Consider the following 23,529-nt stretch of genomic DNA (forward strand, 5'->3'; position numbering starts at 1 on the left):
GAGCCTGTGCGGAGGAGGGATGAGCACGCCAGCGCTGTCCCCGGGCCTGGACTGTCGCGTGCGTCTGAGCCAGGTCACCAGCCCGGCCCAGCTGGACACCGCACTGACCACCTGCTCGAGACCGCTGTTGAGTCGCGCTGCCCTTCGCGTGCGACATGAAAGTCAGCACGTGAAATGGGACTGCAGACTCACCTCGTGTGAGGAGGAAGGTGGCTTTCGCTTCGAGCACCGCGCTGTGCATAGTGAGTTAGAAGTCGGAGAGGAGTCTGTGCGGAGGTGTCCGACAGAGGAGGGGCCGTCCGGTCCTGGTACCACCCAGGGGCCCTTGCGCTTGGTGATTGACAGCCACTGCTCGCGGAGGACCGGGTCACGTGTCTGTGCTCGGTTGGCCCCCCCCAGGGCAGTCAGCGAAGATGTCGGTGGGGAACGGGCGCCCTCGTTACCCGTGGGGATACGTCAGCCGGACACCACACGTGGAGCCGGATCCTCCGGCTGCTGCCAGGCCTAGACCTGAGGGCTGGAGGTGGGGTTTGCAGACCCCCACCGAGAGGGGAGTCTGAGGAGAGGCCACCTTCGGGCCAAGGTCATCCTCGAGGGAGTTGAGTGCGTTGCACAAAGTCTCTCCCCACAGGACAGTTTCATCTTTAGGAAGCCAGAGGCCCTAAGAGCCTTTTAAGGCAGCCTCTCCCTCCAGGTCAGCCTCCAGGCGCACAGGCTGACAAAGGAGGTAGGAGGAAGGCCTCGCTGACCTGGAGGTCAAATCAGGCCAGTGTGGAAGGGGAAGAGTAGCGTGTGCTCTGAGGCAGCAGAGTCTGCACAGCAGTGGTGCTGGTGGCTCACATCTGTAGTCCTAGCTACTCGGGCTGAGATCTGAGGATTGCAGTTCAGAGCCATCCAGGGCTGGAAAGCCTGAAGACTCTTATCCCCAATTAACATACAAAAAGCCCAAAGTAGATCTGTGGCTCAACTAGTACCCCCTTGTGCAACTCAGGGGCAGAGTCCAGGCCCTGAATTCAAGCCCCTGTACCAGAACACACCCAGAAGAGGGAGGAGGAGGGAGATACTGACCGACAGACAGACACAGACACAGAGAAGGACACACAGAGAGAAGAAAAGGCTAAGGCCAGGAGGTCAAGCCCCAGACTGGAACAACAAGAGAAAGGAGGTAAAAAAATAGAGAAAACCCAAGCAGACAAATCTGAGAGACTATTATCTCCAGTTAACCAGTTGAAGGCCAGAGTGGAGGTATGGCTTAAGAACTAGAGCTCTAGCTTTGAGTGAAAAAGCCAAATGAGAACATGAGACCCTAAGTTCAAGGCCCAGAAAAAGAGAGGAAAGAAGGAAGGAAGGAAGGAGAGAGAGAAGAAAGGGAGAGAGGGAGGGAGAGAAGGAGGGAGGGAGGGAAAAGCAAGATACCATAAACCATTCCACCCTCCTGGGCTCAATCTGCTTTAGACTAAGGTCACTTGCTCACACTCATTGCAGAACCTTGCCTTTTATTTCTGAATCCCTTTACACCACACAATAGATTATGACCAACTTGCTGGGAGTTGTTCCCCAGGGGTCAGAAAAGGAGCATTTCTTTCTAAGGTTCTGCTCCCAAACCTAGGCAAGTACATAAAACACAGTGTGCCTCTTGGAATTCTTACAGTATCCATGAATCCTCCCCTGTTCCTTAACAAATAGTAGGTGAGCTCAGGAGGGTGACTGAGGGCCATATGAAAGCATGCTACAATGCCTTTGGACTCACAGATAGCCAGCACTTTAATTTAAAAAAAAAAAAAAAAAAAAAAGCCTTAATGTTCAAGAAACTGCTGAGAATCCCTAGGGTTTTTTTTTTTTAATCACTTCTCTCTTATCAGAAAAAGGCAATGGGGTACAAAGATCATGATAATACTTTATGGTTTCTCAGCTAGCAGTTTTTTTCAACTTAACTGTGCAGATAGAAACTGCCTAGATAGAACCATCTGAACTTCAAAGTTGCTCTTTTTGATCCAAGAAACAGAGTTGCACTTTGTATATCTTTTCTTTTGACAATCTAGAAACATACAAGAACAGATCTTGTGTTAGAAAGATAATTGAGTCCTTGAAACATTCATAGATTCAAGCAGTTCAACCCACGGGAACCACAAGCATGGAAATACATAGCAAATACCTGAAACATATGAATTCCTTCTGTTCATTTGATAAACATCCCCTGAGAGCATTAGGTGCCAACCCTGCAAGGTGTTTCACATTGGGGAGACCACAGGGGACCCCAAGGAAGGGAGTCAATCAGGAAATGAGGTGTCTTCAATTGATATGAACACAAATCTTGCAACTTCAGCTTGGCACTAGTGGCTCACACCTGTAATCCTAGCTACTCGGGAGGCTGAGATCTGAGGATCATGGTTCAAAGCCAGCCTGGGCAGGAAAGTTAGTGAGACTCTTATCACCAGAAAACTGGAAGTGGTGTTGTGGCTCAAGTGGTAGAGCACTTGCCTTGATCTGAAGAGCTCAAGGACAGTGCTCAGGCCCAGAGTTCAAGCCCCACAACAGACAAAAAAAAAAACAACTTTGGCCACCTTAAAAAAGCTGCAGTCACACAGAAAAGGAAAGACTAGTTGATTTTCTTTTTTTGGCGGGGGGGGGGGGGGGGGGGGGGGGGGGGCCGGGTCGTGGGGCCTGAACTCTGGGCCTGGGCATTGTCCCCTCAGCTCTTCAGCTCAAGGCGAGCGTTCTACCACTTGAGCCACAGCGCCACTTAGTTGATTTTCTTGTACAGACAACTCTAAATTCTTTTGTGTGAACGACAAAAACAATTTAGTATTCTCGTTATTTCCTTTACTGTCTAGTGTGCACATACATGTGCGTGTGCATGTGTGTGTGCATGTGCGTGTGTGTTGTGTGCTGGAGCTTAAACCCAGAGCCTTGTCATAGCTGGCACTCTACCACTTAGGCCACAACTCTAGTTCCAGGGGTTTTTTGTTGTTGGTTTTTGGTTTTTGGTGTGTTTTTTTTGGTCCAGTTGTGGGGCCTGAACTCTGGGCCTGGCCGCTGTCCCTCAGCTCTTCAGCTCAAGGCTAGCGCTCTACCGCTTGAGCCACAGCGCCACTTCCGGCTTTTTGCTTTTTGCTTAAGTGGTGCTGAGGAATGGAACCCAGGGCCTCATGCATGCAAGGCAAGCACTCTACCACTGAGCCACCTTCCCAGCCCTGTTTTTTGTTTTTTGCTGGTTAGTTGGAGATAAGTCTCTCAGATTTGTCTGCCTGGGCTGGCTTTGAACCTTGAGGATTTAGGATTATAGGCCTGAATCACTGGCACCAGGCAATATTATCAACTTTTTATTACTTGCTATGAGTGACACACACGCGCAGGCACACATGCAGACACACATACACACACACGTACACACACACACACACACACACACACGTGTGCACACACTTGGACTTCAAATTTCAATCATTTGGGAATTCACACTGTCAGCCAGCGAAGAAATAGAATAATGAGCCTACACAAGTTTCAGTAATTTCTATCCAACAGGAATAAGAAACATTCCCTTCCCTCCAAGTCATATTCACTCTTCAAAGATGTCTTCCCAACAGAAGACAGCAGCACACAAAACTTATTGCTCCTTGCTGCCGCTAGGCTGGTTGGGACAGGCACTTCTATCTGGAAGAGGCTGTCAAGCTACCCAGGTAGGGATCTGTCGAGAATAGGTTAAGCAAACCCATGCAGAGAGAGCCAGGGATAGACAGCTGGGAAGAGTTCTGGACCTAAGTCTGAGCTAGGGCACTGTAGACTGACTCACGTTTTACAGTAAAACAAGGTCCTGAAGAGTAGCTATTCCTGCTAAACTTGACCTTAGAAGTCAGCTGCAGTTCCTGTCCCTCTCCAGGCAAGATCCTTCATACTCCCTAGACTGTAAGAGTCTCCCCAGCTCCCCATAGCACCTCCTGCAGACTCCTCTTCTCCAGCCTCCCTTATTATTCACCTCCTGTCTCCTTAGCTCAAGTGATCTATCTATCTATCTATCTAACCTATCATCTATCTACCTATCATCTTCACCAGATGTGATCTCTTTTTCTTTTTTAATATCGTACTAAGGGCTTGAACTCAGAGCCCCATGCCCTTGCTTACCTTTTTCACTCAGGCTGGGTGCTTTTACCACTTGAGCCACATCTCCATTTCCATCTTTTTGTTGGCTAAGTGGAGATTCAAAGCCTGTCCGAATTGTCGACCCTGGCTGGCTTCTAATCAGGATCCTCAGACCTCAGCCTCCTGAGTTGCTAGGATTTCAGTGGTATATATTCACAATGATAAAACCTGTCTTACAAGACTTTTACTTCCTCTCTGCACCCAATTCTGCGCTGCATTTCTCTTTTCTTTCCTTTTTCCCTTTGTTTTATTCTGATTTGATTTGATTTTGAGACAGGGTCTGTGTAGCCCAAGCCAGCCTGACATTTGCAATCCTTGGGCCTTTGCCTTGCAAGAGCTGGGATTATGGATAAACTCCTGTCACTTGTCCCAGCTCGCTGTGGTTTTTCAAAGGACCATTATCATCTTGCACTTGTCACAGCTCATCTGTACCTCCTGGGGCAGTCATTAGAGGTCATTATTAGGCATCAGATCCTGGGATTTCACAAGCCCGGGTGGTCCCCACAACTCTCTTCACCCTAGCAGAGTGACACCCACTGGGATCAAAGCCCTAGCAGCTTGAGTGAAAGCAGGAGGCTACTTCAAAGCATTATTTCTTAGCCACATCCTCAACTGGCCCTTGCTAGAGGAATCACACACTGAAAGACTGTCATGTGCTAAAGGAATGTAACACCAGCCTGATAAGTTTATTAAGTTATGTGTAAGAGCAAAGGCAATGGGTGAGTTCTTAGCATGGGGCCAGAGATCTGAAAGCAAGCTGGCCTCTTAGAGGGCCTGGAACAAGGGACTGTAAGCTTGCAAAACTGAGTAAGAGAATGAAAACATAAAATTCTGGAAGAGGAATGGAGGGAGACAATCAGTTGAGTTCACCAGTTACAAGTGAGTTACAAGTGAGGCCTATTGAAATCAATAGCAAGGATTTAAAAAAGAGACTCAGCACCCAGACATGGTGATCACCTTCAATGGCACAACACTCACATTTGAGAGACTGAGGCAAAAGAATTGTGAGTTCAAAGCCAGCCTGTGAAGCCCTGCTCAATCAATCAATCAATAAGACTCCATGTATGAAACCAGGAAGCTCGTCAGCTCATTGTCACTCTTGGAAAAACAATATTTTTTTTGCCATAATATGTCATACCTCTAATCCTAACTATTCAAGAGACTGATATCTGCAGGGTCGTGGTATCAAAGCAGACTAAGCAAAGAAATTTGTGAGATTCCATCTCCAAATTAACCAGCAAAAGACCAAACTGGAACCATGGCTTGAGTGGATTATTGATATAGACTTTCAAGCTAAAGACAAGTACAAAGACTCATTCTAATACTTTCATTTTATTTTTGTTTTGTTTTTTCTCCATACTGAGGATAGTACCCAGGGAAGACCTTGCACTTGCTATACAAGCACCCTGTCACTGAGCTACACACAAGCTCTTTTAAAGGAATCACATACCTTTTGAGGGGAAGGACTGGTTGGTTGGATTTTTGGTACGGTGAATAAAACCCAGAGCCTCATCTTCCTAATCACATGCTGTACCATTAAGCACACCCTTAGCTCCAATCTTGACATTTTTAAGGACAGAGAAAGCCATGAGTCCAAGGTAGAAACCAGGCAGTGTCACCAAAAACCAGTCTGCCAAGTTATTTTCCTAAGCCAAGTGTCCCATCCCCATTATGTTCCCTACTGAGACACTTAATCCAATCTGTTTGCTTATTTTGCTGAGGGGTGAAGGGAGACAGAGTTGCTATGTAGCCCACGCTAACCCTGAACTCATGTTTCTCTTGCTATAGCCTCCCAAATGCTGGGATGACAGACTACCATAGCTGGCAGAAGTAAGAATTTAGACTAAGAACAAAAAGATCTAAGTCAAAAACATAAGAGCCAGGTATGGTAGCTCAAGCCTTGGGAATGGGGGGAGGGAGGTGAAGACCCAGGGATCACAAGTCAAGGCTAACCCTAGCAAATTGTTTGAGACTCCATCTCTAGCAATGGCTAGTAGCCAAAGCACCTGTTACCCCAGCCAGCTATGGAAGAAACACAACATGTGGGAACAATGCTGTTCACCTGTCCTCCAAGAAAGCATGAATAGGATGAGCACAGCCCAGGGTGGACATAAAGCAAGGCCCTACCTCAAAAATAATAGGCAGATGGTAGAGCATCTGTCTAGTAAGTTGGTGGCCCAGAAGTCAATCCTCAATGCTGCCCGAAAAAGGGAAGCAGAGAGTTATAAGCAATACTTATTTTGAAAACACTGCATTGCCTCTTGAGAACACGAGGTCCTGAGTATAAGCCCCATTACTCACACACACACACACACACACACACACACACACACACACACACACAAATAAGCAAAGGAAGGAAGGAAGAAAGAAAACACTGCAGTGTTCATTGATTTAAAAATGAGATAAATCTCAAATTCTAGTTAAATATTTACATCCTTATCAATTTAGGTACTAAGGAGCTCAGTGTATTTTGCAATTTTTTTTTATTGATTCCCTGAAGGCTAACTGGATGTTGAAACTTGGATAACTTTTTATCACTTTTCTTTTGAGGACTTTAGCTTTTGAATCTTTTTCTTAAGTGAGGACTATCATAAAAATTACTAAATCTCACCATTTACTCATTGAAAACAATACAAACTGTTTCCCTTACATTGTTGAAAATGCAGTTTTCAGATTCTTTCCAATTTTATTGCATAATAAATTGGTATTATTGGCAAATCAATATTTATATATATACATCTTTAACATGTACATGATTTCATATACCTGTACACTGTGAAAACTCCCCCACAGTGAAGCTATAACCACAAGCATTTTCAGAGTCTTTTCATTTAGAGTTCAAATGTTATTAATAACTGCAACATGATATTATAAATTGCCACATCGTTACTGACGATGTTTACTATTTTTTGCTCAGAACTTTGCTGAGAATTGCACATCATTTTGAAAAAATCAGGTCCTGGGCAGCAGTGTGAGTCCCAATTTTGGGGGTCACCAGGAAGCTGTGAGTTTGTGGATGTCACTTCCTTGGTAGTGGTTTAACCTCCATCCTCCCCCGAAAAGCTTTTAATGATAAAGATAAATCCTTAACTCAGAGAAAAGAAATTATTCTTCTCTACCATTTTTGTTCAACTTATTCTTTTCATTAAATAAGTTAACTTTTGTTTTTAAATTCTGGATTTATTTAAATATATATCATGGCATCCGTGGATTTCAAGGTGTGTGTGTGTGTGTGTGTGTGTGTGTGTGTGTGTGTGCGCGCGCACACACACGTGCACATGCGTGTGTGCATGCGTGCATGCATGCATGGATGCATGTGTTTACATGTGCACACCAGTCCTGGGACTTGAATTCAGGGCTTGAGACCCTGAAATTTTTCACCCAAATCTAGTACTAGACCACTGGAGCCACTGCTCCACTTCTGCCTTTTTGGTGGTTAATTGGAGATAAGAGTCTCATGGACTTGCTTGTTTGTCTGAGCTGGCTTCAAACCGTAATCCTTACATCTCCACCTCCTGTCAAGTACATTTTTTTTTTGGGGGGGGGGTCCGGTCATGGGGCTTGAACTCTGGGCCTGGGCACTGTCCCTCAGCTCTTCAGCTCAAGGCTAGTGCTCTACCACTTGAGCCACAGTGCCACTTCCAGCTTTTTTCTTTTTGCTTATGTGGTGCTGAGGAATCGAACCCAGGGCCTCATGCAAGCAAGGCAAGCACTCTACCACTGAGCCACCTTCCCAGGCCAAGTACACTTTTTTTCTTCCATCTTCTGAGTTATTTGTGTCCGGTCCTCCCAGTTCACAAAACAGGGTACAGAGTATCAGAAGATCAAAGGGACCCAGCGAGTGGCAGTTCCAGTCTCCTGGGTTGAGAACCTAACTGCCACATTCAGAAGCACTGGAGCGGCTGAATGTGCTCTCTATTCCAAGAAAAGTGTTGGTCAGGTGCCAGGGTACCTTCCATGCCCTGCCTGCTGTTACAGTGAGCCAGCAAGCTTTGGAGTCAGACAATCCAGAAGTCAGACTGACTCTGACTCCCCATCAGATTAGCTAAGTAACTTGAGACCTCCCCACGTCCCACTTATCCTATCCAGGAAAGTGAGTTGATAGAAACGTTAGTAAATGTGGCTCTTCGCAAACACCCGGCCACTTCTAAGCCACCCAGAAGTTCAACCACAGCACTGCTATCACCCATTTTACAATGATGAACAAAGGTTCTTTTCCCCAGTCCTTGTGAGAGCAGAGAAAGAGCCTGGCTGGGCAATCAGGGCAAAGTTCCCTGCCCATTGAGGTTCTGCATCCCTCACATGGCCTTGAGCAGGCTTCCATGCAGGCCACTAGACATCAGGTCACCACGATCTGGCACAGTCTGGAATGTGGGCCTCTGGGCATCACACCACGGTCCACTGGCCCTGCATGTAAACCATGAGCTGATTGGAGCCCAGAGGTATGCATGGGAATGACTACCCACTCAGAAGAACACGTGGGGAACTCGTGCAGACTACGTGCAGACACTCAGCCTTCAGGCTGTCCAATGATCTTGAGTCACCTAACTCTCTTCTAGATTCACCTCAATGACCCTATACAATACCTCCAGGTGGTGTCCTTCCTTGGAACTCCTCCTATGGGAAGGATGGGTGAGAATGTTGAAAGAGGTAACATTGACCAAGATATATTGTATTCTTAAGTTGCTTTGTTAAATGGCAACTCCTTCCTGCCACTACTTAAAGATAATAAAGATTAAAAAGGGCACTTTCTGTTTAGCAGGGACTCTGCTGTCTTTTTCTCCAATAAATGTTTGCTATTCTATTTCTCCTTGTGTATCCATGGACTCACTCTTGGAGACCCAAGGAAAAAAAAAACTTAATCCAGGTGTTGTAGACTGTCAGAAAGTGAAGTGAAGGCAGTATCATAATCTGCCTTAATGCATCTTAGATAAAATCTAATGTTTCTGGAATCAAATACAATTATAACTCTTCGGGGGAAACCCCTCAGTTTGAGCCTGCCCACTGAGATAGGACCACAGAGTAGGACATATACCAGAGATAGCTTTGTAAGTTAGGTGCTGGTGGCTCAGGATCTGAGGATCTCAGTCTGAAACAGCCCTAGCAAGGAAGTCTGTGAGACTCTCATCTCCAATAAACCAGCAAAAAAGCTCAAAGTAGAGCTGTGGCTCAAGTAGTAGAGTGCCAGCCTTGAGCAAACATGCTAAGGGACACACCTAGTTCTGAGTTCAAACCCTCGTATTGTCATATAAACACAAAACAAAAACTTAAAGCAAAAAAGGGTTGGGAATATGGCTCAAGTGGTAGAGTATCTGCCTAGCAACAACAAGGTTCTGAGCTCAAATCCCAGTACCAATAAAACTAAAACTAAAACAATCTTCAAGGCCATTAGACTTGATCTATGGAATGACAGGAGGGCAAGTTCAGGTCTTTCTGGCTAGCCATTGCACCCTAGGGGTTAGCACAGGGCCTGGCACACAGCAAGTAAAGAGAGAGTCTGTGGCTTTATTTCAGCTTTGAAAATCAAGACCCACATCTAGCTGGGTGCCAGTGGCTCACGCCTGTAATCCTAGCTACTCACGAGGCTGAGATCTAAGGATCCCAGTTCAAAACAAGCCTGGGCAGGAAAGTCCAAGAGATTCCTATCTCCAATAAACCACTCAGAAAACCAGAAGTGCCGCTATGAGTTAAGGACATCGCCTAGGCTCAGAGTTCAAGCACCACGACTGACAAAAAAGAAAAAAAAAAGACCCACATCTAGACCCAGGTATTTCTAGGGGTATGATACTAATGTTTAAACTTCTAAAGAGAGGAGCAAATATAACATCCTATATCTATCCTGTAGGAATTCTTCTGGAGTTGAGAAAAAAAATAGAGATCAGCAGTGAATCCACTGCTATGTTTTCCAACTCCATAAATGCATGCAGGGGCTGGGAAGATGGCTCAGTGGTAGAGTGCTTGCCTTGCATGCCTGAGGCCCTGGGTTCGATTCCTTAGCACCACACAAGCAAAAAGAAAAAAGCCGGAAGTGGTGCTGTGGCTCAAGTGGTAGAGCGCTAGCCTTGAGCTGAAGAGCTGAGGGACAGCGCCCAGGCCCAGAGTTCAAGCCCTACGACCTGACCAAAAACAAAAAAACAACAACAACAACAACAAAAAAAACACATAAATGCATGCAATTGGGCCACTGACCAGACAGGTCTCTGAGTCACTGAAGGTAGTTTCATTTTAGAAGCCAGACAGAAGATGATCTCTTTCCAAGGGGAAGAAATGGTTCATCTCAGGAACACAAGGAATACTTTGAATCACTTTGGAGGCTCTCAATGTGTGGCAAGATCTTTGTAAACACACCCACACCTGAACTGGGCAAGTCTGGCAAAGGTGCACTTGGTAGTATATGTACTCACAAATGCCAGAGGAGGAAGCTGTGACATTTTCCTCCTGTTAACTTGACCTTCAATCACCTGACTTCTCCTGGAAACCACACCAGGGTCTCTCCATTGTATTACAAGAGCCTAGGGCCACAACTGGTACAGGATTGGTGGCCAGTAAAAGTTTATGCCAAAGAAGGGAAGAAGGGGATATTTGTGCTATATACTTATCATATATTTAATGTCCAAAGTAAATGGAGGAGAGAATAGGAATGTTTTGAATATATAAGGAAGTCTTTAAACTCAACGGGCTAGAAGTGATGGTACATGCTTGCCATCCCAGCGCTTGGGAAGTGGAGGCAGGATCATGAGTTCAACGCTAGCTCGATCTACATAGTTTCACAGGTGGCTCAATCATACCTTCTTAGGAGGCAGAGATGGGAGGATCATGATTCAAAGGCAACTTCAACAAGTACAGACGTTCATCAGACTCTATCTCATGAATGTCTGGGCACAGTGCCACAGGCCACTCAGCTATGAGGACAGCACAATGGCTGGGTTCCATGGCATGTACCTCCCACCCCAGCCAATCGGGAAAGCCTGAGTAGGTGGATTAAAGCCCAGGCTGACCGGAGCATGAAAAAGTGAAGACCACAGATCTCCCTCAGCAAGGCTGAAAGCACCTAGGCTACGTGCAAAGGTACCTCGCAAGGGATGCCTAAGACAAGGGTCACTGAGGCAGAGTGCAGAGGTGAGCATAAGAAAAGAATGGCCCTAGGCCCTGTCCTCCACCCATCTCCCAAACCAAGATAAGCAGATAGCTAGTTTACTCATGAATGTGAGCTTAAGAGTTTATTCTTGGCTTGGCTCCCTAACCTTTCTCTAAGGCTAAGATAAGAAAGTAGCCAGTTTACTCAAGGATGTTAGCTTAATAGTTTATTTGGCTCGAGGTTACTTTCCTCTCAGAAGGATGTTAGAGAAGTGATGTTACTCATCACTAGTTATGTATAAAGTTTGCTGCCTTTCCTACAACTCCATGCTGGATAATATCTGCTTGGGAGAAGAATTAGGGGCTTTGTCCCCTGGTTTCTCCACTTTGGTTCCTGAGATTGTCTTTGTGTGTTTCTTTCTCATACCACGCCATCCCCCTTCTAGGTACCTGTTTACCTTGCAATGCTGGACGCAGCAAGACCCAAGCTTGAAAATAACCAAGTGGTAGAGAACCCGCCTAGCAAGCACAGGCCCTGAGTTCAATCTCAGTAGTGACAATAATTAAAAAAAAAAAAAGCTGGGCTAGGATGCAACTTGAAAGAAAATGAGTGGGGCTGAGAAGGTGGCTCAGTGGTACAGCACTTGCCTTGCATGCATGAGGCCCTGGGTTCAATTCCTCAGCACCACATAAGCAAAAAGAAAAAAGCCGGAAGTGGCGCTGTGGCTCAAGTGGTAGAGCGCTCGCCTTGAGCTGAAGAGCTGAGGGACAGCGCCCAGACCCAGAGTTCAGGCCCCACGACCGACAAAAAAAAAAAAGAAAGAAAGAAAAAAAAAAAAAAAAGAAAATGAGCAAAGATCTTGCTTGAGCAGACATTTCTGCAAGACCATGGACAAATGACAGATACCTGAAAGAATCAACCTAAGTTTATTTTGGCTGTGGTTTCAGAAGTTTTGGTCATGGCTTTGGGGCTGTGTTGAGGCAGAGCATCATGGCTTCAGTAGAAACACGGCTTTTTACCTCATTGTGACCAGGAGAGAGGAGAGGTGGGGTGAGAAGAGAGGAGAGGGGAGAAGGAAAAAGGGAGAGTGCTCTTGAGGACACGCCCCCAATAACCTCACTTCCTTCCACCAAGCCCCGCCCCATGAAGGTTCCACCAACTCCATGTTATCACAGGCTGGGACCTAGCCTTTGACATGTGGGCACATTCAAGATATAAATTACAGATTAGGGAGATACAAATCAACAAGTCAACCTACAGAATGGTTTTAATTTAATGAAAGACAAAGAAAAATAATTAGTGTTGCCAGCATGTGGAGAAATGAGATCCCCATGAAGCACTGGAAGCATGAAATGGTACAAGGCTATGGAAAACATTATGGCAACTCTTCAACAAGTGAAATGTGGTATGAACAGGGGAAGAATGAAGAATAAAGGGCACCCCTGCATTCCAGCACCAGACACATCCCCTTAACCACAAAATGCCCAAATGACTCACATCACTGTGTGTGTCTGAGGGTAGGGGTGGGGGTACTAGTCCTGGACCTTGAACTCAGGACCTGGGTGCTGTTCCCTAGCTGTTTGGCTCAAGGCTAGTTTTCTACCACTTGGGCCACAGCTCCACTTATGGCTTTTTGCTGGTTAATTGGAGATAAGAGCCTCACAGACTAATCTGCCCTAGCAGGCTTTGAACCATGATTCTCAGATCTCAGCTTCCTGTGTAGTTTAGAGGTGTGAGCCACCTGTTCCCAGATGATTTTTAATACATAGATATAATACATGTAGTCACTAATGAAGATTGCTTGTGCTAGAGAAATGGTCCAAAATATGCATCTGAATAAATTACTTGCCATTGCAGCTTTGCCATGGGTGTCTAGCTAAGTGTAACAGGATTGTTTAATGAAGTACTATTAGGTTGGAAACACTCTTGAGTGCTGGCTGATAGGGGGTGGGGAAACCTAACTATAGCCCCTGATGATTATATTACTTAAAGCTTTGCCAGTGGAGACCAATGAATAATTAAACAAAAAATTATTACAAAAAGAATTTATTAGACCAACACACCGATAGAATGAAATCTAAGGATTTGGTTGGAAAGCCACCGGGCTTTTAAAACAGCAGAAGTCCAAAGTCACATGCTTCAAGCATTTTCCTGTGACAGTGCATGGGAGAAGGAAGGATTAGGAATCACAGCACCAAGCTAGTTGCTAGTTCACACAAGAGTCTGCACCTCCCTCCCTGCTCCTACTCTTCGGCTGAAGTCTGTGATTACCGTACCTGAGAGGACTGGAATGAAATATTTCCCAACGTGTCACAGAAATTCATCCTCTTTGAGCTGGGCAGAGTGTTGCATGTCTGTAATCCCAGCAATACAGGAGGCACAGTTAAAGGAACAGAAGTCCCAGACCAGCCCCACACAAAAACAGAAGATGTTATTGGGGAAAAAAATTACAAAAGCCTTCAGGGGGTAGGGGTGTGGTTCAAGTGGTAGCATGCTTGCCTTGTAAGCCAGAGGCCCTGAGTTCAAACCCCAGGACTACCAAAAACTTTAAACTCTATGCTGCAGATCTTACCTTCAAGCTTTTGAATTTCCCTGTCATGCACATGGAATGTTGCTTTGGAGGAACCAACAGTTATTTTTAGAAAGTATTACCAACATGGCAAGTGAATAAAATTATATTCTCTATTTACAGTAATTGCATTTTTTAATCTCATCTGGCACCAATTGTCTTTTAGAGCTATAATGCATTGGTTGGAAACATTCATCTAGATAAAAGAAAAGGCATCTAAATAGCAAATCATACATAAGTAATATCTACTCTCGAAGCTTAGAGTCAGGCCGAGCACTGGTGGCTCACATCTGTAATCTTATCTACTCAGAAGGCTGAGATCTGAGGATGGAGGTTCCAAGCCAGCCTGGGCAGGAAAGTCCATCAGTCTTATCTCCAATAAACCACCAGAAAACTGGAAGTGGCACTGTGGCTCAAGTGGCAGAGCACTAGCCTTGAGCTGAAGAGCTCAGGGACAGCGCCCAGGCTCAGAGTTCAAGCACCATGACCAAAAAAAAAAAGCTTAGAGTCACATGAATATGAAGTCTTCAGTTAAGTTAGGAAAAATAGGGAATATTTTCTAATTTCTACCATTCCTGATCATTAGGAGCCTGTCATGGTGGCTCAGCCTATACCCCTAGCTACTCAGAAGGCTGAGATCCTGAGGATGGCAGTTTGAAGCCAGCCCAGGCAGAAAAGTCTTTGGACTCCATCTTTAAAACAACCAGAACAAAGCAGGGCTGAAGGCATGGTTCAAGTAATAGAAGGCCCAGCCAAACAAACAATCACAAGACCCCAAAATTCAATGCCTGGTACCACAACAAAGAAAAACATCCATAGGCAACTTAAGATTATAATATAGTGTTTTCACGTTACCAATGTACCTTGAAGACACTGCTCATTAATTATCAGTGAGATAGGCTACCAAGAAATAACCAGGAACATAGTATCCAAATAGCTAATCAAAGTAAGAAAGCAGGGAAACAAATGAGAATAAAATAGATGGCATAGAGTTGGGGGTCATTTGAGTTCTGAGCTTAGCCAGCAGCTCATCACATTTCATGGAACGCTGATGGTAGAATAGTCTGCACAAAACTGGTAAGGGATCTTTACAGAACCTGATTTTGTTTTGTCAGTCGTGGGTCTTGAACTCTGGGCCTGGGCGCTGTCCCTGAGCTCTTCAGCTCAAGGCTAGCACTCTACCACTTGAGCCACAGTGCCACTTCCAGCTTTTTCTGCTTATGTGGTGCTGAGGAATCGAATCCAGGATCTCATGCATGCGAGGCAAGCGCTCTACCACGGAGCCACGTTCCCAGCCCCCAGGAACCAGATTTTAAGACAGATGTTCAAAGCAGGAGTTGAAAACACATGTATTAAGCTGCTCGGGTGAGTCCACTTCCTACAAACTTTCCGTCTCTGGGTAGCTTTTAATCCTGTTTCCTTTCCAGCCCTTACAACCTTTCACTCATTCACCATCATGGAGAAACTGGAACAAGTCAGAATCTAAGATGACCTAAAAATGTTAAATTTATACTCAATGGCTCAAGCCACCTATCTACTCAGTGCGCTGACATCTAAAGATTTGTGGTTCAAAGCCAACCTGGGTAGATAAATCAAAAAAATTCTTTTCTCCAGTTAACTAGGGGGTTGAGGGGGAGGGAAGCCATAGTTGAGATGTGGCTCAAGTGGTAGAATGTTAACCTTGAGATTAAAAAAAAAAAAAAAGCCGGAGGTGTAGCTTAAGTGGTAGAACAAGAGACTTGAACCAAAAAGCCAAGCAAAAGTACAAAGGCCCTACATTCAAGCCCCAGTTCACACACACACACACACACAAACCCCAAACTTTGTGATATGTGTCCACATGCTTGTGGAGCTAACTCTACCCAAATTTGGTTCTGATCGCGAAAATCTAGAGCCAGGCCTAAAGTTTTCATCAAATACTGCCCACTGTGCAAAACAGGTCGATTTACTACACAGATTTAATCTAGATTCTTTGGATCATTGCTCCCTACCCTCATTACTATCTTTAAGAATTTGGGGTCTTCCCAAAGTGTTCTCAAGGCCTGCAGTGCAGCCAGGCTGTCCCCAGCAGGTGAATCTAGACTCCACCCTGAGCCACGCTTCCTGGCACAAACTTCTGATCTGCTCAGAAAGATGAACCGTTTTTTGTATTTATCAGTGTGGTTCTTATGTCCAAACCTTGAATGAGATCTAAAAAGTTCAGTTACTCATGCAAAAAGTAGTCCATTCCACAGCTGCAGCAAGCACCCAGTTCTCCCCAGCTTTGTTCAGGAAGAGGGAGGAGCCATTCTATTTCAACCAATAATTATCAAGAGAGCCAGGATGAGTGGCTCATGCCTGTAATCCTAGCTGCACTGAGATCTGAGGACTGTGGTTCCGTGCCGGCTCAGGCAGGGAAGTCTGTAAGACTCTGATCTCCAATTAACCACCCAAGAGCAAGAAGTGGAGATGTGGCTCAAATGGCGGGCTGTCAGCCTTGAGCGAAAAAGCTAGGCGAGAGGGCGCAAGGTCCTGAATTCAAGCCCCAGTACCGGTGCACACACACACACACACAGAGACACACAGACACACACAGACACAGACCCACACAGACACAGACAGACAGACAGACAGACACACACACACACACACACCCCAAGAGGGAAAGCGCTAGGGGGGGAAGCTCCTCCGCTCAGAGTGGGCTGGAATCTACCGAGACTCCATCTCTAGACTTGGTGCAGTGAGCATCGCTCCAGCCCAGCGCCGAGTACCCTAATCCTAGAAAGAAAAGAAGAGAGAAAGCCCTTGAACGAAGAGCGAAGAGCGAGCCGTAGGAGTGGAGCATTGGAGGCAGCCTTGTCTCAGGACGCGGCCCGGGCCGCTCCGAGGTCGCGGGACGGGGTGGCCCCCTGGCGGTGTCGCCGGCTGCCGGGAGAGATGGGGGGCCGCGAGAGGGTGGCCCTCGTGCGCCTGCGCCCCTCGGGGCAAGGGGGGCGCCCGGGACCAGGCCAGCCAGTCTCGATCCGGACGATGCGAGGGTCCCCGGGGCTCCAGGTTCATAGGTGTGGGGCGTAGAAGGGGGTCAAGTAGGAGGCCCCGAGAAAGGGCGCAAAGGGGGGCCCGGCGGCGGCGCTCAGCGGGAAGGAGGCGGCGGGGAAGAGGACGTTGGCCGCGGAGTAGGGGGCAAACGTCTGGAAGGGGAGCGCTGCGGGGCCGGGCGGGCCGGGGCTGCTCCCCGCGCCGCCGCCGCCGCCGCCGCACGTCCCCGCCGCGCCCGCGGGCGTCCCGGGCTGGGGCGCGCCGCCCCCGGCCTGCGCCGCGCCGTCGGCGCCCGGGTTCTGCTTCTTCCACTTGGTCCTGCGGTTCTGGAACCAGATCTTGACTTGCGTCTCGGTGAGGCTGAGCGACAGCGCCAGGTTCAGGCGCTCGCACACCGACAGGTAGCGCGTGGCCCGGAATTTGTTCTCCAGGGCCACCAGCTGCTCGTAGGTGAAGGCGGTGCGCGCGCGCCGCGGCTTGGCCCCGCTGGGCTCGGCGCGCCGGCGCCGGGGTCGCGGGGAGCCGGGGGAGCCCGGGGAGCCCGGGGAGGCGGGGAGGCCGCCCGCGCCGCGCTCCGCCGCCGCCGCCCGCGCCTCGGGGGAGCCCGCGGGGCCCGGCTGCACGCGCTCCGCCCGCTCCGCTCGCCGCGCCGGCCCGGACTCGTCCGCGTCCTCCAGGTCTTCGGCCTCAGAGCCCTCCAGCGGGGACGCGGGGCCCGCGCCTCGGCCCGCGGCGTCTGCGTGAAGAAGAAGGGGGGGTGTGACAAGACGTGGGTCTGGATCCCGGGATCTTCTCGTCCTCCCCAGAACCGGGCAGCCTGCCTGCCAACCCACTCAGCGGCTCCATCGGGCTCCGCGCTTCACCACCCCGCCCCCCGGGCCACGCGCGAACGCGCGTGCAGAGTCTGGGGCACCGAGTCCTCCTGCCCTGAACCAATCTACCGCCACGCGGGCGGCCTAAGAAGGACGCGGTGAATGCCTGGCGGCCCGCAGCAAGAGCGGATGGCGACGTTACTGGGCAACCGGGCTGTGAGGGGAGGTGTGGGGGAGACATGGGGGGGAGATGGAGGCGAGGTACGTGGGGAGGGGTACCTGGGGCAGGGGAGGTACCTGGGGGAGGGATGTAGGGGGAGGGGTTCAGGGGGAAGGGGTGTAGAGGGAGGGATACCTGGGGGAGGGGTGTAGGGGGAGGGGTTCAGGGGGAAGGGGCAGGGGGTACACGAAGACGTCGAGACGTCAAGTGCGGTTCACGTCGCGCTCCCCAGTCCCTAGAAACCTGTTCAGATGTGGGACTCCGAGCAATTAAAAAAGAAGTTATTAAACTCTGCGCCCCCCTCCGCCCTGAAGTGAAATGCCCCCCTTTCCCATCTTCTCTCCCCTGCCGTGTTAATAGAGTTTCAGATTTGTGCGGGGCCAGATCGATAGATGTCATCTATTAAAGGTAAGTTTTAATCGAACGATATTAGGATCAGACAGGGAAAGGGGTTTGAAGTCGGTACCTGCAAGCTGCGGGCAGGAGATATGCCGGCGCCAGTAATAGAATATCGATCATGGGGCGGGGGGGGGGGGGGGCGGCCCCTCCCAGAGACTCTCGGAACAATTACCAGATCCGCAACCCCGGGCCCCAGCTCGGCCGCCAGAGGCCCCCCGGGGTCCCCAGACGACCCCTGCTGACTTGGGGGAGAAGTGGGGGGGCTATGCGGCTCCCAGTCTCCCCAAAGACCTGAGCCGCCACCCCAGAGGTCCCTCCAAGGAATCTGGAGCCCGCCTCCACCCCCACCCCTACCCCCAGGCAGGAGTCCCGGTTTGGGTTTGATTTGTTGTAATCTTCCATCCACCAACTGCGCTGGACACTCCTTCGGGGGTCCCGTCCACGTCGGGGCTAAGTCAAAACGGGGTCCCGAAGAGAGAGTACCCGAAGTTAGCCCAGCCCCAGCTCCCCCTCCCCGCCCCGTCCGTTATTGGGTCGCGGGCCGAGGCCGCGTCGGCCCCTGCAGGTGTCTCGCAGGGCTTGGAAGGGCACCCGACCCGGTTCCTCACCCCTGAAATGGGGATGATGCTAAAGGCGACGCCAAGGTCGCACGACCTCTATTCCAGCCCGTGGCGAGGGCGTGGAGTACCAGTCGGAGGAGGGTGCGGGGGCCGGGGAGGCCGGGCGTTCGCTTTCCACTTGGACTGGTGGCATTTGCACGCCTGGGTGTGCAGGGGCGCGGCGCCGGCGGCAGCCCCCGAGCCTGCTGGCCGCGCGCCTCACCTGCGCCCCCCGTGCGCCTCCGACCGCTACCCGCGCCGCCTCGGCTGTCCCCGGGGCGCCTCCGGAGCTTACCGGGGGTCTCGTGCTTTCGGAGCGGGTCCGCGGGGCTGGCGTCCATCGCAGCTTCGGCCGCGGCCAAACTTTCGCCGGTATCCTGGGGAGGAGCCGGGCGCGCCGCCGGCAGCGCGGCGCGCGTGAATTTCCGCGGATCCAGGATGTCCAGCACGGAGAAGGAGATCTTGTGGTGGGAGGGCGCCGCCTGGGCTCCGCCGTCCTGCCACGCCAGCATGCCGGCCGCCCACGGGCCCCGGGGGCCGGCGGCTCGGGGTCCGGGATCGCCAGGCGTCGGGGTAGCTTTTCGGCCCGACGACCTCCAGCCCGGATCTGAGTTGACTCCGCCGAGGGAAAGTGGGGAGGGGACCTGGGGGCGGGGCGGGAAACGAGTCGCGGGGGGCCGCGCGCCCATTGGCACCTGGGTGTCTCGGGCCCTCGCCGCGGGCAGGGTGGGTGCGCAGGGTCCGCTGGCCGGGGCCGAGGCGGCTCCGCGAGGCGGGGCGCGCGCCTGACACGCGGGGACAGCGCGACGGATTGCACGAGTTTCCACCCGACCTGCAGAACTTGGCTCGGCCCAGGTTCCCCCCTCCCTCGCCCCAGCCCTCCCCCCCCCCCGAATCCTCGGGGCACACACAGCTCCCTCTGGCTTGAGTTTGCGTCCTCGCCCTGGGACACCTGCCTTCTTCCACTTGGGGATGCCACGGAGGCCAGGACCAAGGGCATCCAAGGCGAGGCGGAGCGCATCTCGCGAACCACCGCGATGGCTCCAGAGTCGTCTAAACGCATCCGAGGGGAAAGCCTTGGCGGCCTTGCGGGTCACCGCGCACAAAGCGCTGCGGCCTCCGCCATCTCCCTCGCGGATCTGGGAGTCCCTGTGAGGGGGGGGGGGAGCCTGGCGTAGACCACCACCGCCTTTGAAAGAAGAGAATGCAGAGGTTCAAAGAGAGCAAGTCGTCTGTCTAGAGGTAGAGAGTTCGCGAGACAGTCTAGGCTGGACCAGGGCTGGATCTTTGTTTGTTGCTTGGTTGGTTGGTTTTATTTCTTACCGTCTGTCTTGGTATTTCTCACCGGAGAGGAGGCTTTCTCTTTTACCCCAAAAGCTCTGCAGGGACAGAGAACCAAGGGAGACCAGTGGCAGGCTCGGGGCAGGGGACACGGGCGGAGGGGAGCTGCCCAGGTGTGTTGAGTCCCCAGGACCCGGCCCTTAAAACGCTGCAGGCCTTGATTCTCACCAGGGTTCTGAGCTCTGTCCCCAAGAAGGAAAAGGTTAAAAGAGGCTGGCTGGTTTGCATTAAGATCAGGGAAGGGAGACTAAGATGGGCCCCATCTGAGTCTTCCAGGTCTCCTGGGGTGGTAGTTGTTGGGGAAGCTAAAGCCACCACACCAGCGCTAATATAACTTTTTTCTTGTCACTGGCAGTCATGAAAGCAGTAGGTATTTGCTTCGTGGTAGTTTCTGAGGCTTTCTCCAGTCCCCTCCACTCGGAGCCTCCACCAAGAAGACTGCTTCTCCTTTCTTCCCGGCCCCATGCTGTTTCCAAACAATGACCTAGCAATTAATATTGTCTAAGGCAGATAAGAAGTAGGAAGGGGAGGAGAAGTCTTCTCTTCAAGGGCTGGGAGCTACTAATCTCATCTGTTATTGAAGAGGCGTTCTTAGAGCCCGGCTCCCAGTAGCTTTTCTCATTCAAACCTTCGGCCCCTCCCCGAGGTAGCCACCATATTCCCTGCGGACTTGAAAGCCCTGCCGACACTCAAACCAGCTCCAGTCCCAAAGAGAAGATGGATTGTGCTTTTAAAGCTCAGGACAGGAAGTTGCCCGACCCAGACCCACCGGACCATCTCTGGCCCAAAGGAATGTTTCAAAGGAGGAAACCCAGAGAACAGACAACCCTGGAACGGAGAGACAGCACCCCGAAGCCAAGGTGCTGTGTCAGAACACTCCAGAATACACACTGAGAGTTCTTCTCTGTTTAGACAACTCTTTCTCACCTGGTTCTCACTTACTTAAAAGGAGAAGAAGAAAAAAATCTTCCCCTTTCCCCTTTAGCATTAGATGAGGGCCTTGAATGCTCCCAGCCTCCCCAAATCTTTCCCCTCCACTACTGACTTCAAAGCGTCTACATTTTCCTTCCCACACGCATCTCTATGTAAAGATGTCTCTATCAATCATCTATCTATATCCTAAGTACACTCAATATAGATACAAACAATAACATTGTATTATATATATATATATATATATATATACATGTATATACACCTATAGATATAGACAGACAGACAGATTAGATTCCTCGGGACAGCAGGAAGCTAGATCTCCATAAGGTTGCTCCAGAATGAAAATACTATGTGCAATTTCCTACCATTGCTACCAATCCTCCTCTTACTACTTTCCTGTATTTTACAGGGTGGGGGAATTAGCATGCCTGAGGTAACTTATATCCCCTCACGAGGGACAAGGAAGGCCTCTGGCATAGCAAGGACAACTGGAATCACTGTTTTACACTTGATAAATCGCCTTACAAGGTTTTGCTTACATTTTATGAGTAGGTGTTCTTTTGTATGCGTTACTTTTCCTCTGAAGTCTAGGGGTGTTAACTATAGGAAAAGAGCAATGAGAGAGAATGTCAACAACATATAAAGGCCATCCTTTTTCTTATTATCTTCTTTAAGTAGTGGCACAAAGGGGTTTCAACTTAACATGTCAGTTTATGCGTACAAATGCATCTTGACCAATGTAACCCCTTCCCTGGCTCTCCCCCATCTCTCCCAACTCCACCCATCCCCTCAAGTTACCATTTGCACATTTGGTTCCATTTGCACATATGTACATTGAGTACTAGGACTGTTTTCACCCTCCACTCTAAAGGCCATACTCTTTAAACTTGTAGATCTTTAAGAACTTTTTGTAATGAATTAAAAATTCTTGCCTTTTTTTCCCCTAGCATTTCTTTTCTTTTCTTTTTTGTCAGTCGTGGGGCTTGCTCTCTGGGCCTCAGTGCTGTCCCTCAGCTCTTCAGCAAAAGGATAGCATTCTACCACTTGAGCCACAGAGCCACTTCCAGTTTTCCTGCCTGGGCTGGCTTTGAACCATGACACTCAGATCTGAGCCTCTTGAGTAGCTAGGATTACAGGCGTGAACCACCAGCACCCGGCTTCTAGCATTTCTTGTATGTGTGCTCCATGGAGCACAAGGCTGTGTGGACTCTTGCTCAGTGCTTGGCCTTCATCCATAGATGACAGGTAACAAACACTGCTGTGCCCATGGACAGAAGAGGCCTAAGAGCATGCTCTCAATCATCAACTTAGAGCAAACAAACAAAAAATGACATCTTCTTACCCCCCTCCTTGTACGTTACCAGTATTGGGGCTTGAACTCGGGGCATTGTACTCTCACTTGGCTTTTTCACTTAAATTTGTGGCTCTACCTACCCCTTGAGCCACAGTTCCACATCCAACTGTTCAATTAATTGGAGATAAGTCTCATAGACTTGGCTTCAAACTGTGATCCCCAGATTCAGCCTTCTGAGTAGCCAGGATATGATCTTCAGCTTAAGAGGAAATCACATAAGAAAGCTTAAGGAAATTTGTTTTCAAGCTACTTGCTTTATGTAGACATGTGTTTATACTGGCTTGCTCCTATTTAGTGCATATGTCCACATCCAGCCAGCCATCTTCCCCTTGCATGGAGTTGATTTGATTTTTTTTTTTCCAGCATGGGTATTAGCATTCCGCCTGAGTGCTGTCTTTAAATTGCTTTGATGCTAGGTGGGTTCCAACCCTGACCTGTCCTGATGGTAAGTGATGGCTGTAACAAGCCCAGGATCAATATTCATAGCGGGTGTCCTGGGCTGATAACACTACTCAAGACAATGTTCGCTATCAGCGTGGACAGCAGAGCTATTGCACCATTAGGGATGTTGTGTTAAATAACCTGATCCATTTCTGGGGCTATTTAATGAATTTCACAGTTTAGATAGTATCTGGAGGAGAAGGCAAAGGCTATCCCAGAGGCACTGATGCACATCAATGGTGCCAGGCTTCCCTGGCTAGTGCACACTGAGTAATTCCAGCATAGCTTTGGGGAGCTGCTGTCTGGGCTGTGAATGGTATTAACAATGGAGAGACTGGGCCTTTATGCAAAGGGAGGGAAGGCAATATTACAAACCACCTTAAGCACCTTAGATAAAATCTTATGTTTCTGGAATTAAACACAATTATAGCTCTCTAGGTAACACCCCTCAGTGTGGGCCTGCCCACTGCGGGGGAGGGGGTAAGACATATGCCAAAGAGACAGCTTTATAAATGTGATGCTGGTGGCTCACGCCTGAAATCCTAGCTACTTAAGAGGCTAAAATCTGAGGAGCCGGGCGCTGGTGGCTCACGCCTGTAATCCTAGCTACTCAGGAGGC

At 49.3% G+C, this 23,529-nt stretch overlaps 1 protein-coding gene across 1 annotated transcript; it reads right to left on the reverse strand.

The window, feature by feature from the left end:
• Positions 1 to 16,825: 16,825 nt before the first annotated feature.
• Nkx1-2 (NK1 homeobox 2) lies at positions 16,826 to 19,350 on the reverse strand. Its single transcript, XM_042701467.1, has 2 exons — positions 19,134 to 19,350; positions 16,826 to 17,544 (listed from the first exon to the last, which is right to left on the reverse strand). Exons 1-2 carry the CDS (start codon positions 19,348 to 19,350, stop codon positions 16,826 to 16,828), a joined length of 936 nt encoding a protein of 311 aa, XP_042557401.1.
• Positions 19,351 to 23,529: the final 4,179 nt, after the last annotated feature.

This window comes from Dipodomys spectabilis, unplaced genomic scaffold (assembly GCF_019054845.1).
Source record: "Dipodomys spectabilis isolate Male_0828 unplaced genomic scaffold, ASM1905484v1 ptg000289l, whole genome shotgun sequence".
NCBI lineage: Eukaryota > Metazoa > Chordata > Mammalia > Rodentia > Heteromyidae > Dipodomys > Dipodomys spectabilis.

What these genes read in the sequence shown, in the direction of transcription:
- Nkx1-2 (XM_042701467.1), bottom strand. Translation starts at nt 19,350, where the DNA reads ATGCTGGCGTGGCAGGACGGCGGAGCCCAGGCGGCGCCCTCCCACCAC. An exon ending in CCGAAAGCACGAGACCCCCG is followed by an intron (nt 17,545 to 19,133) that starts GTAAGCTCCGGA and finishes TTCTTCACGCAG; the next exon opens with ACGCCGCGGGCCGAGGCGCG.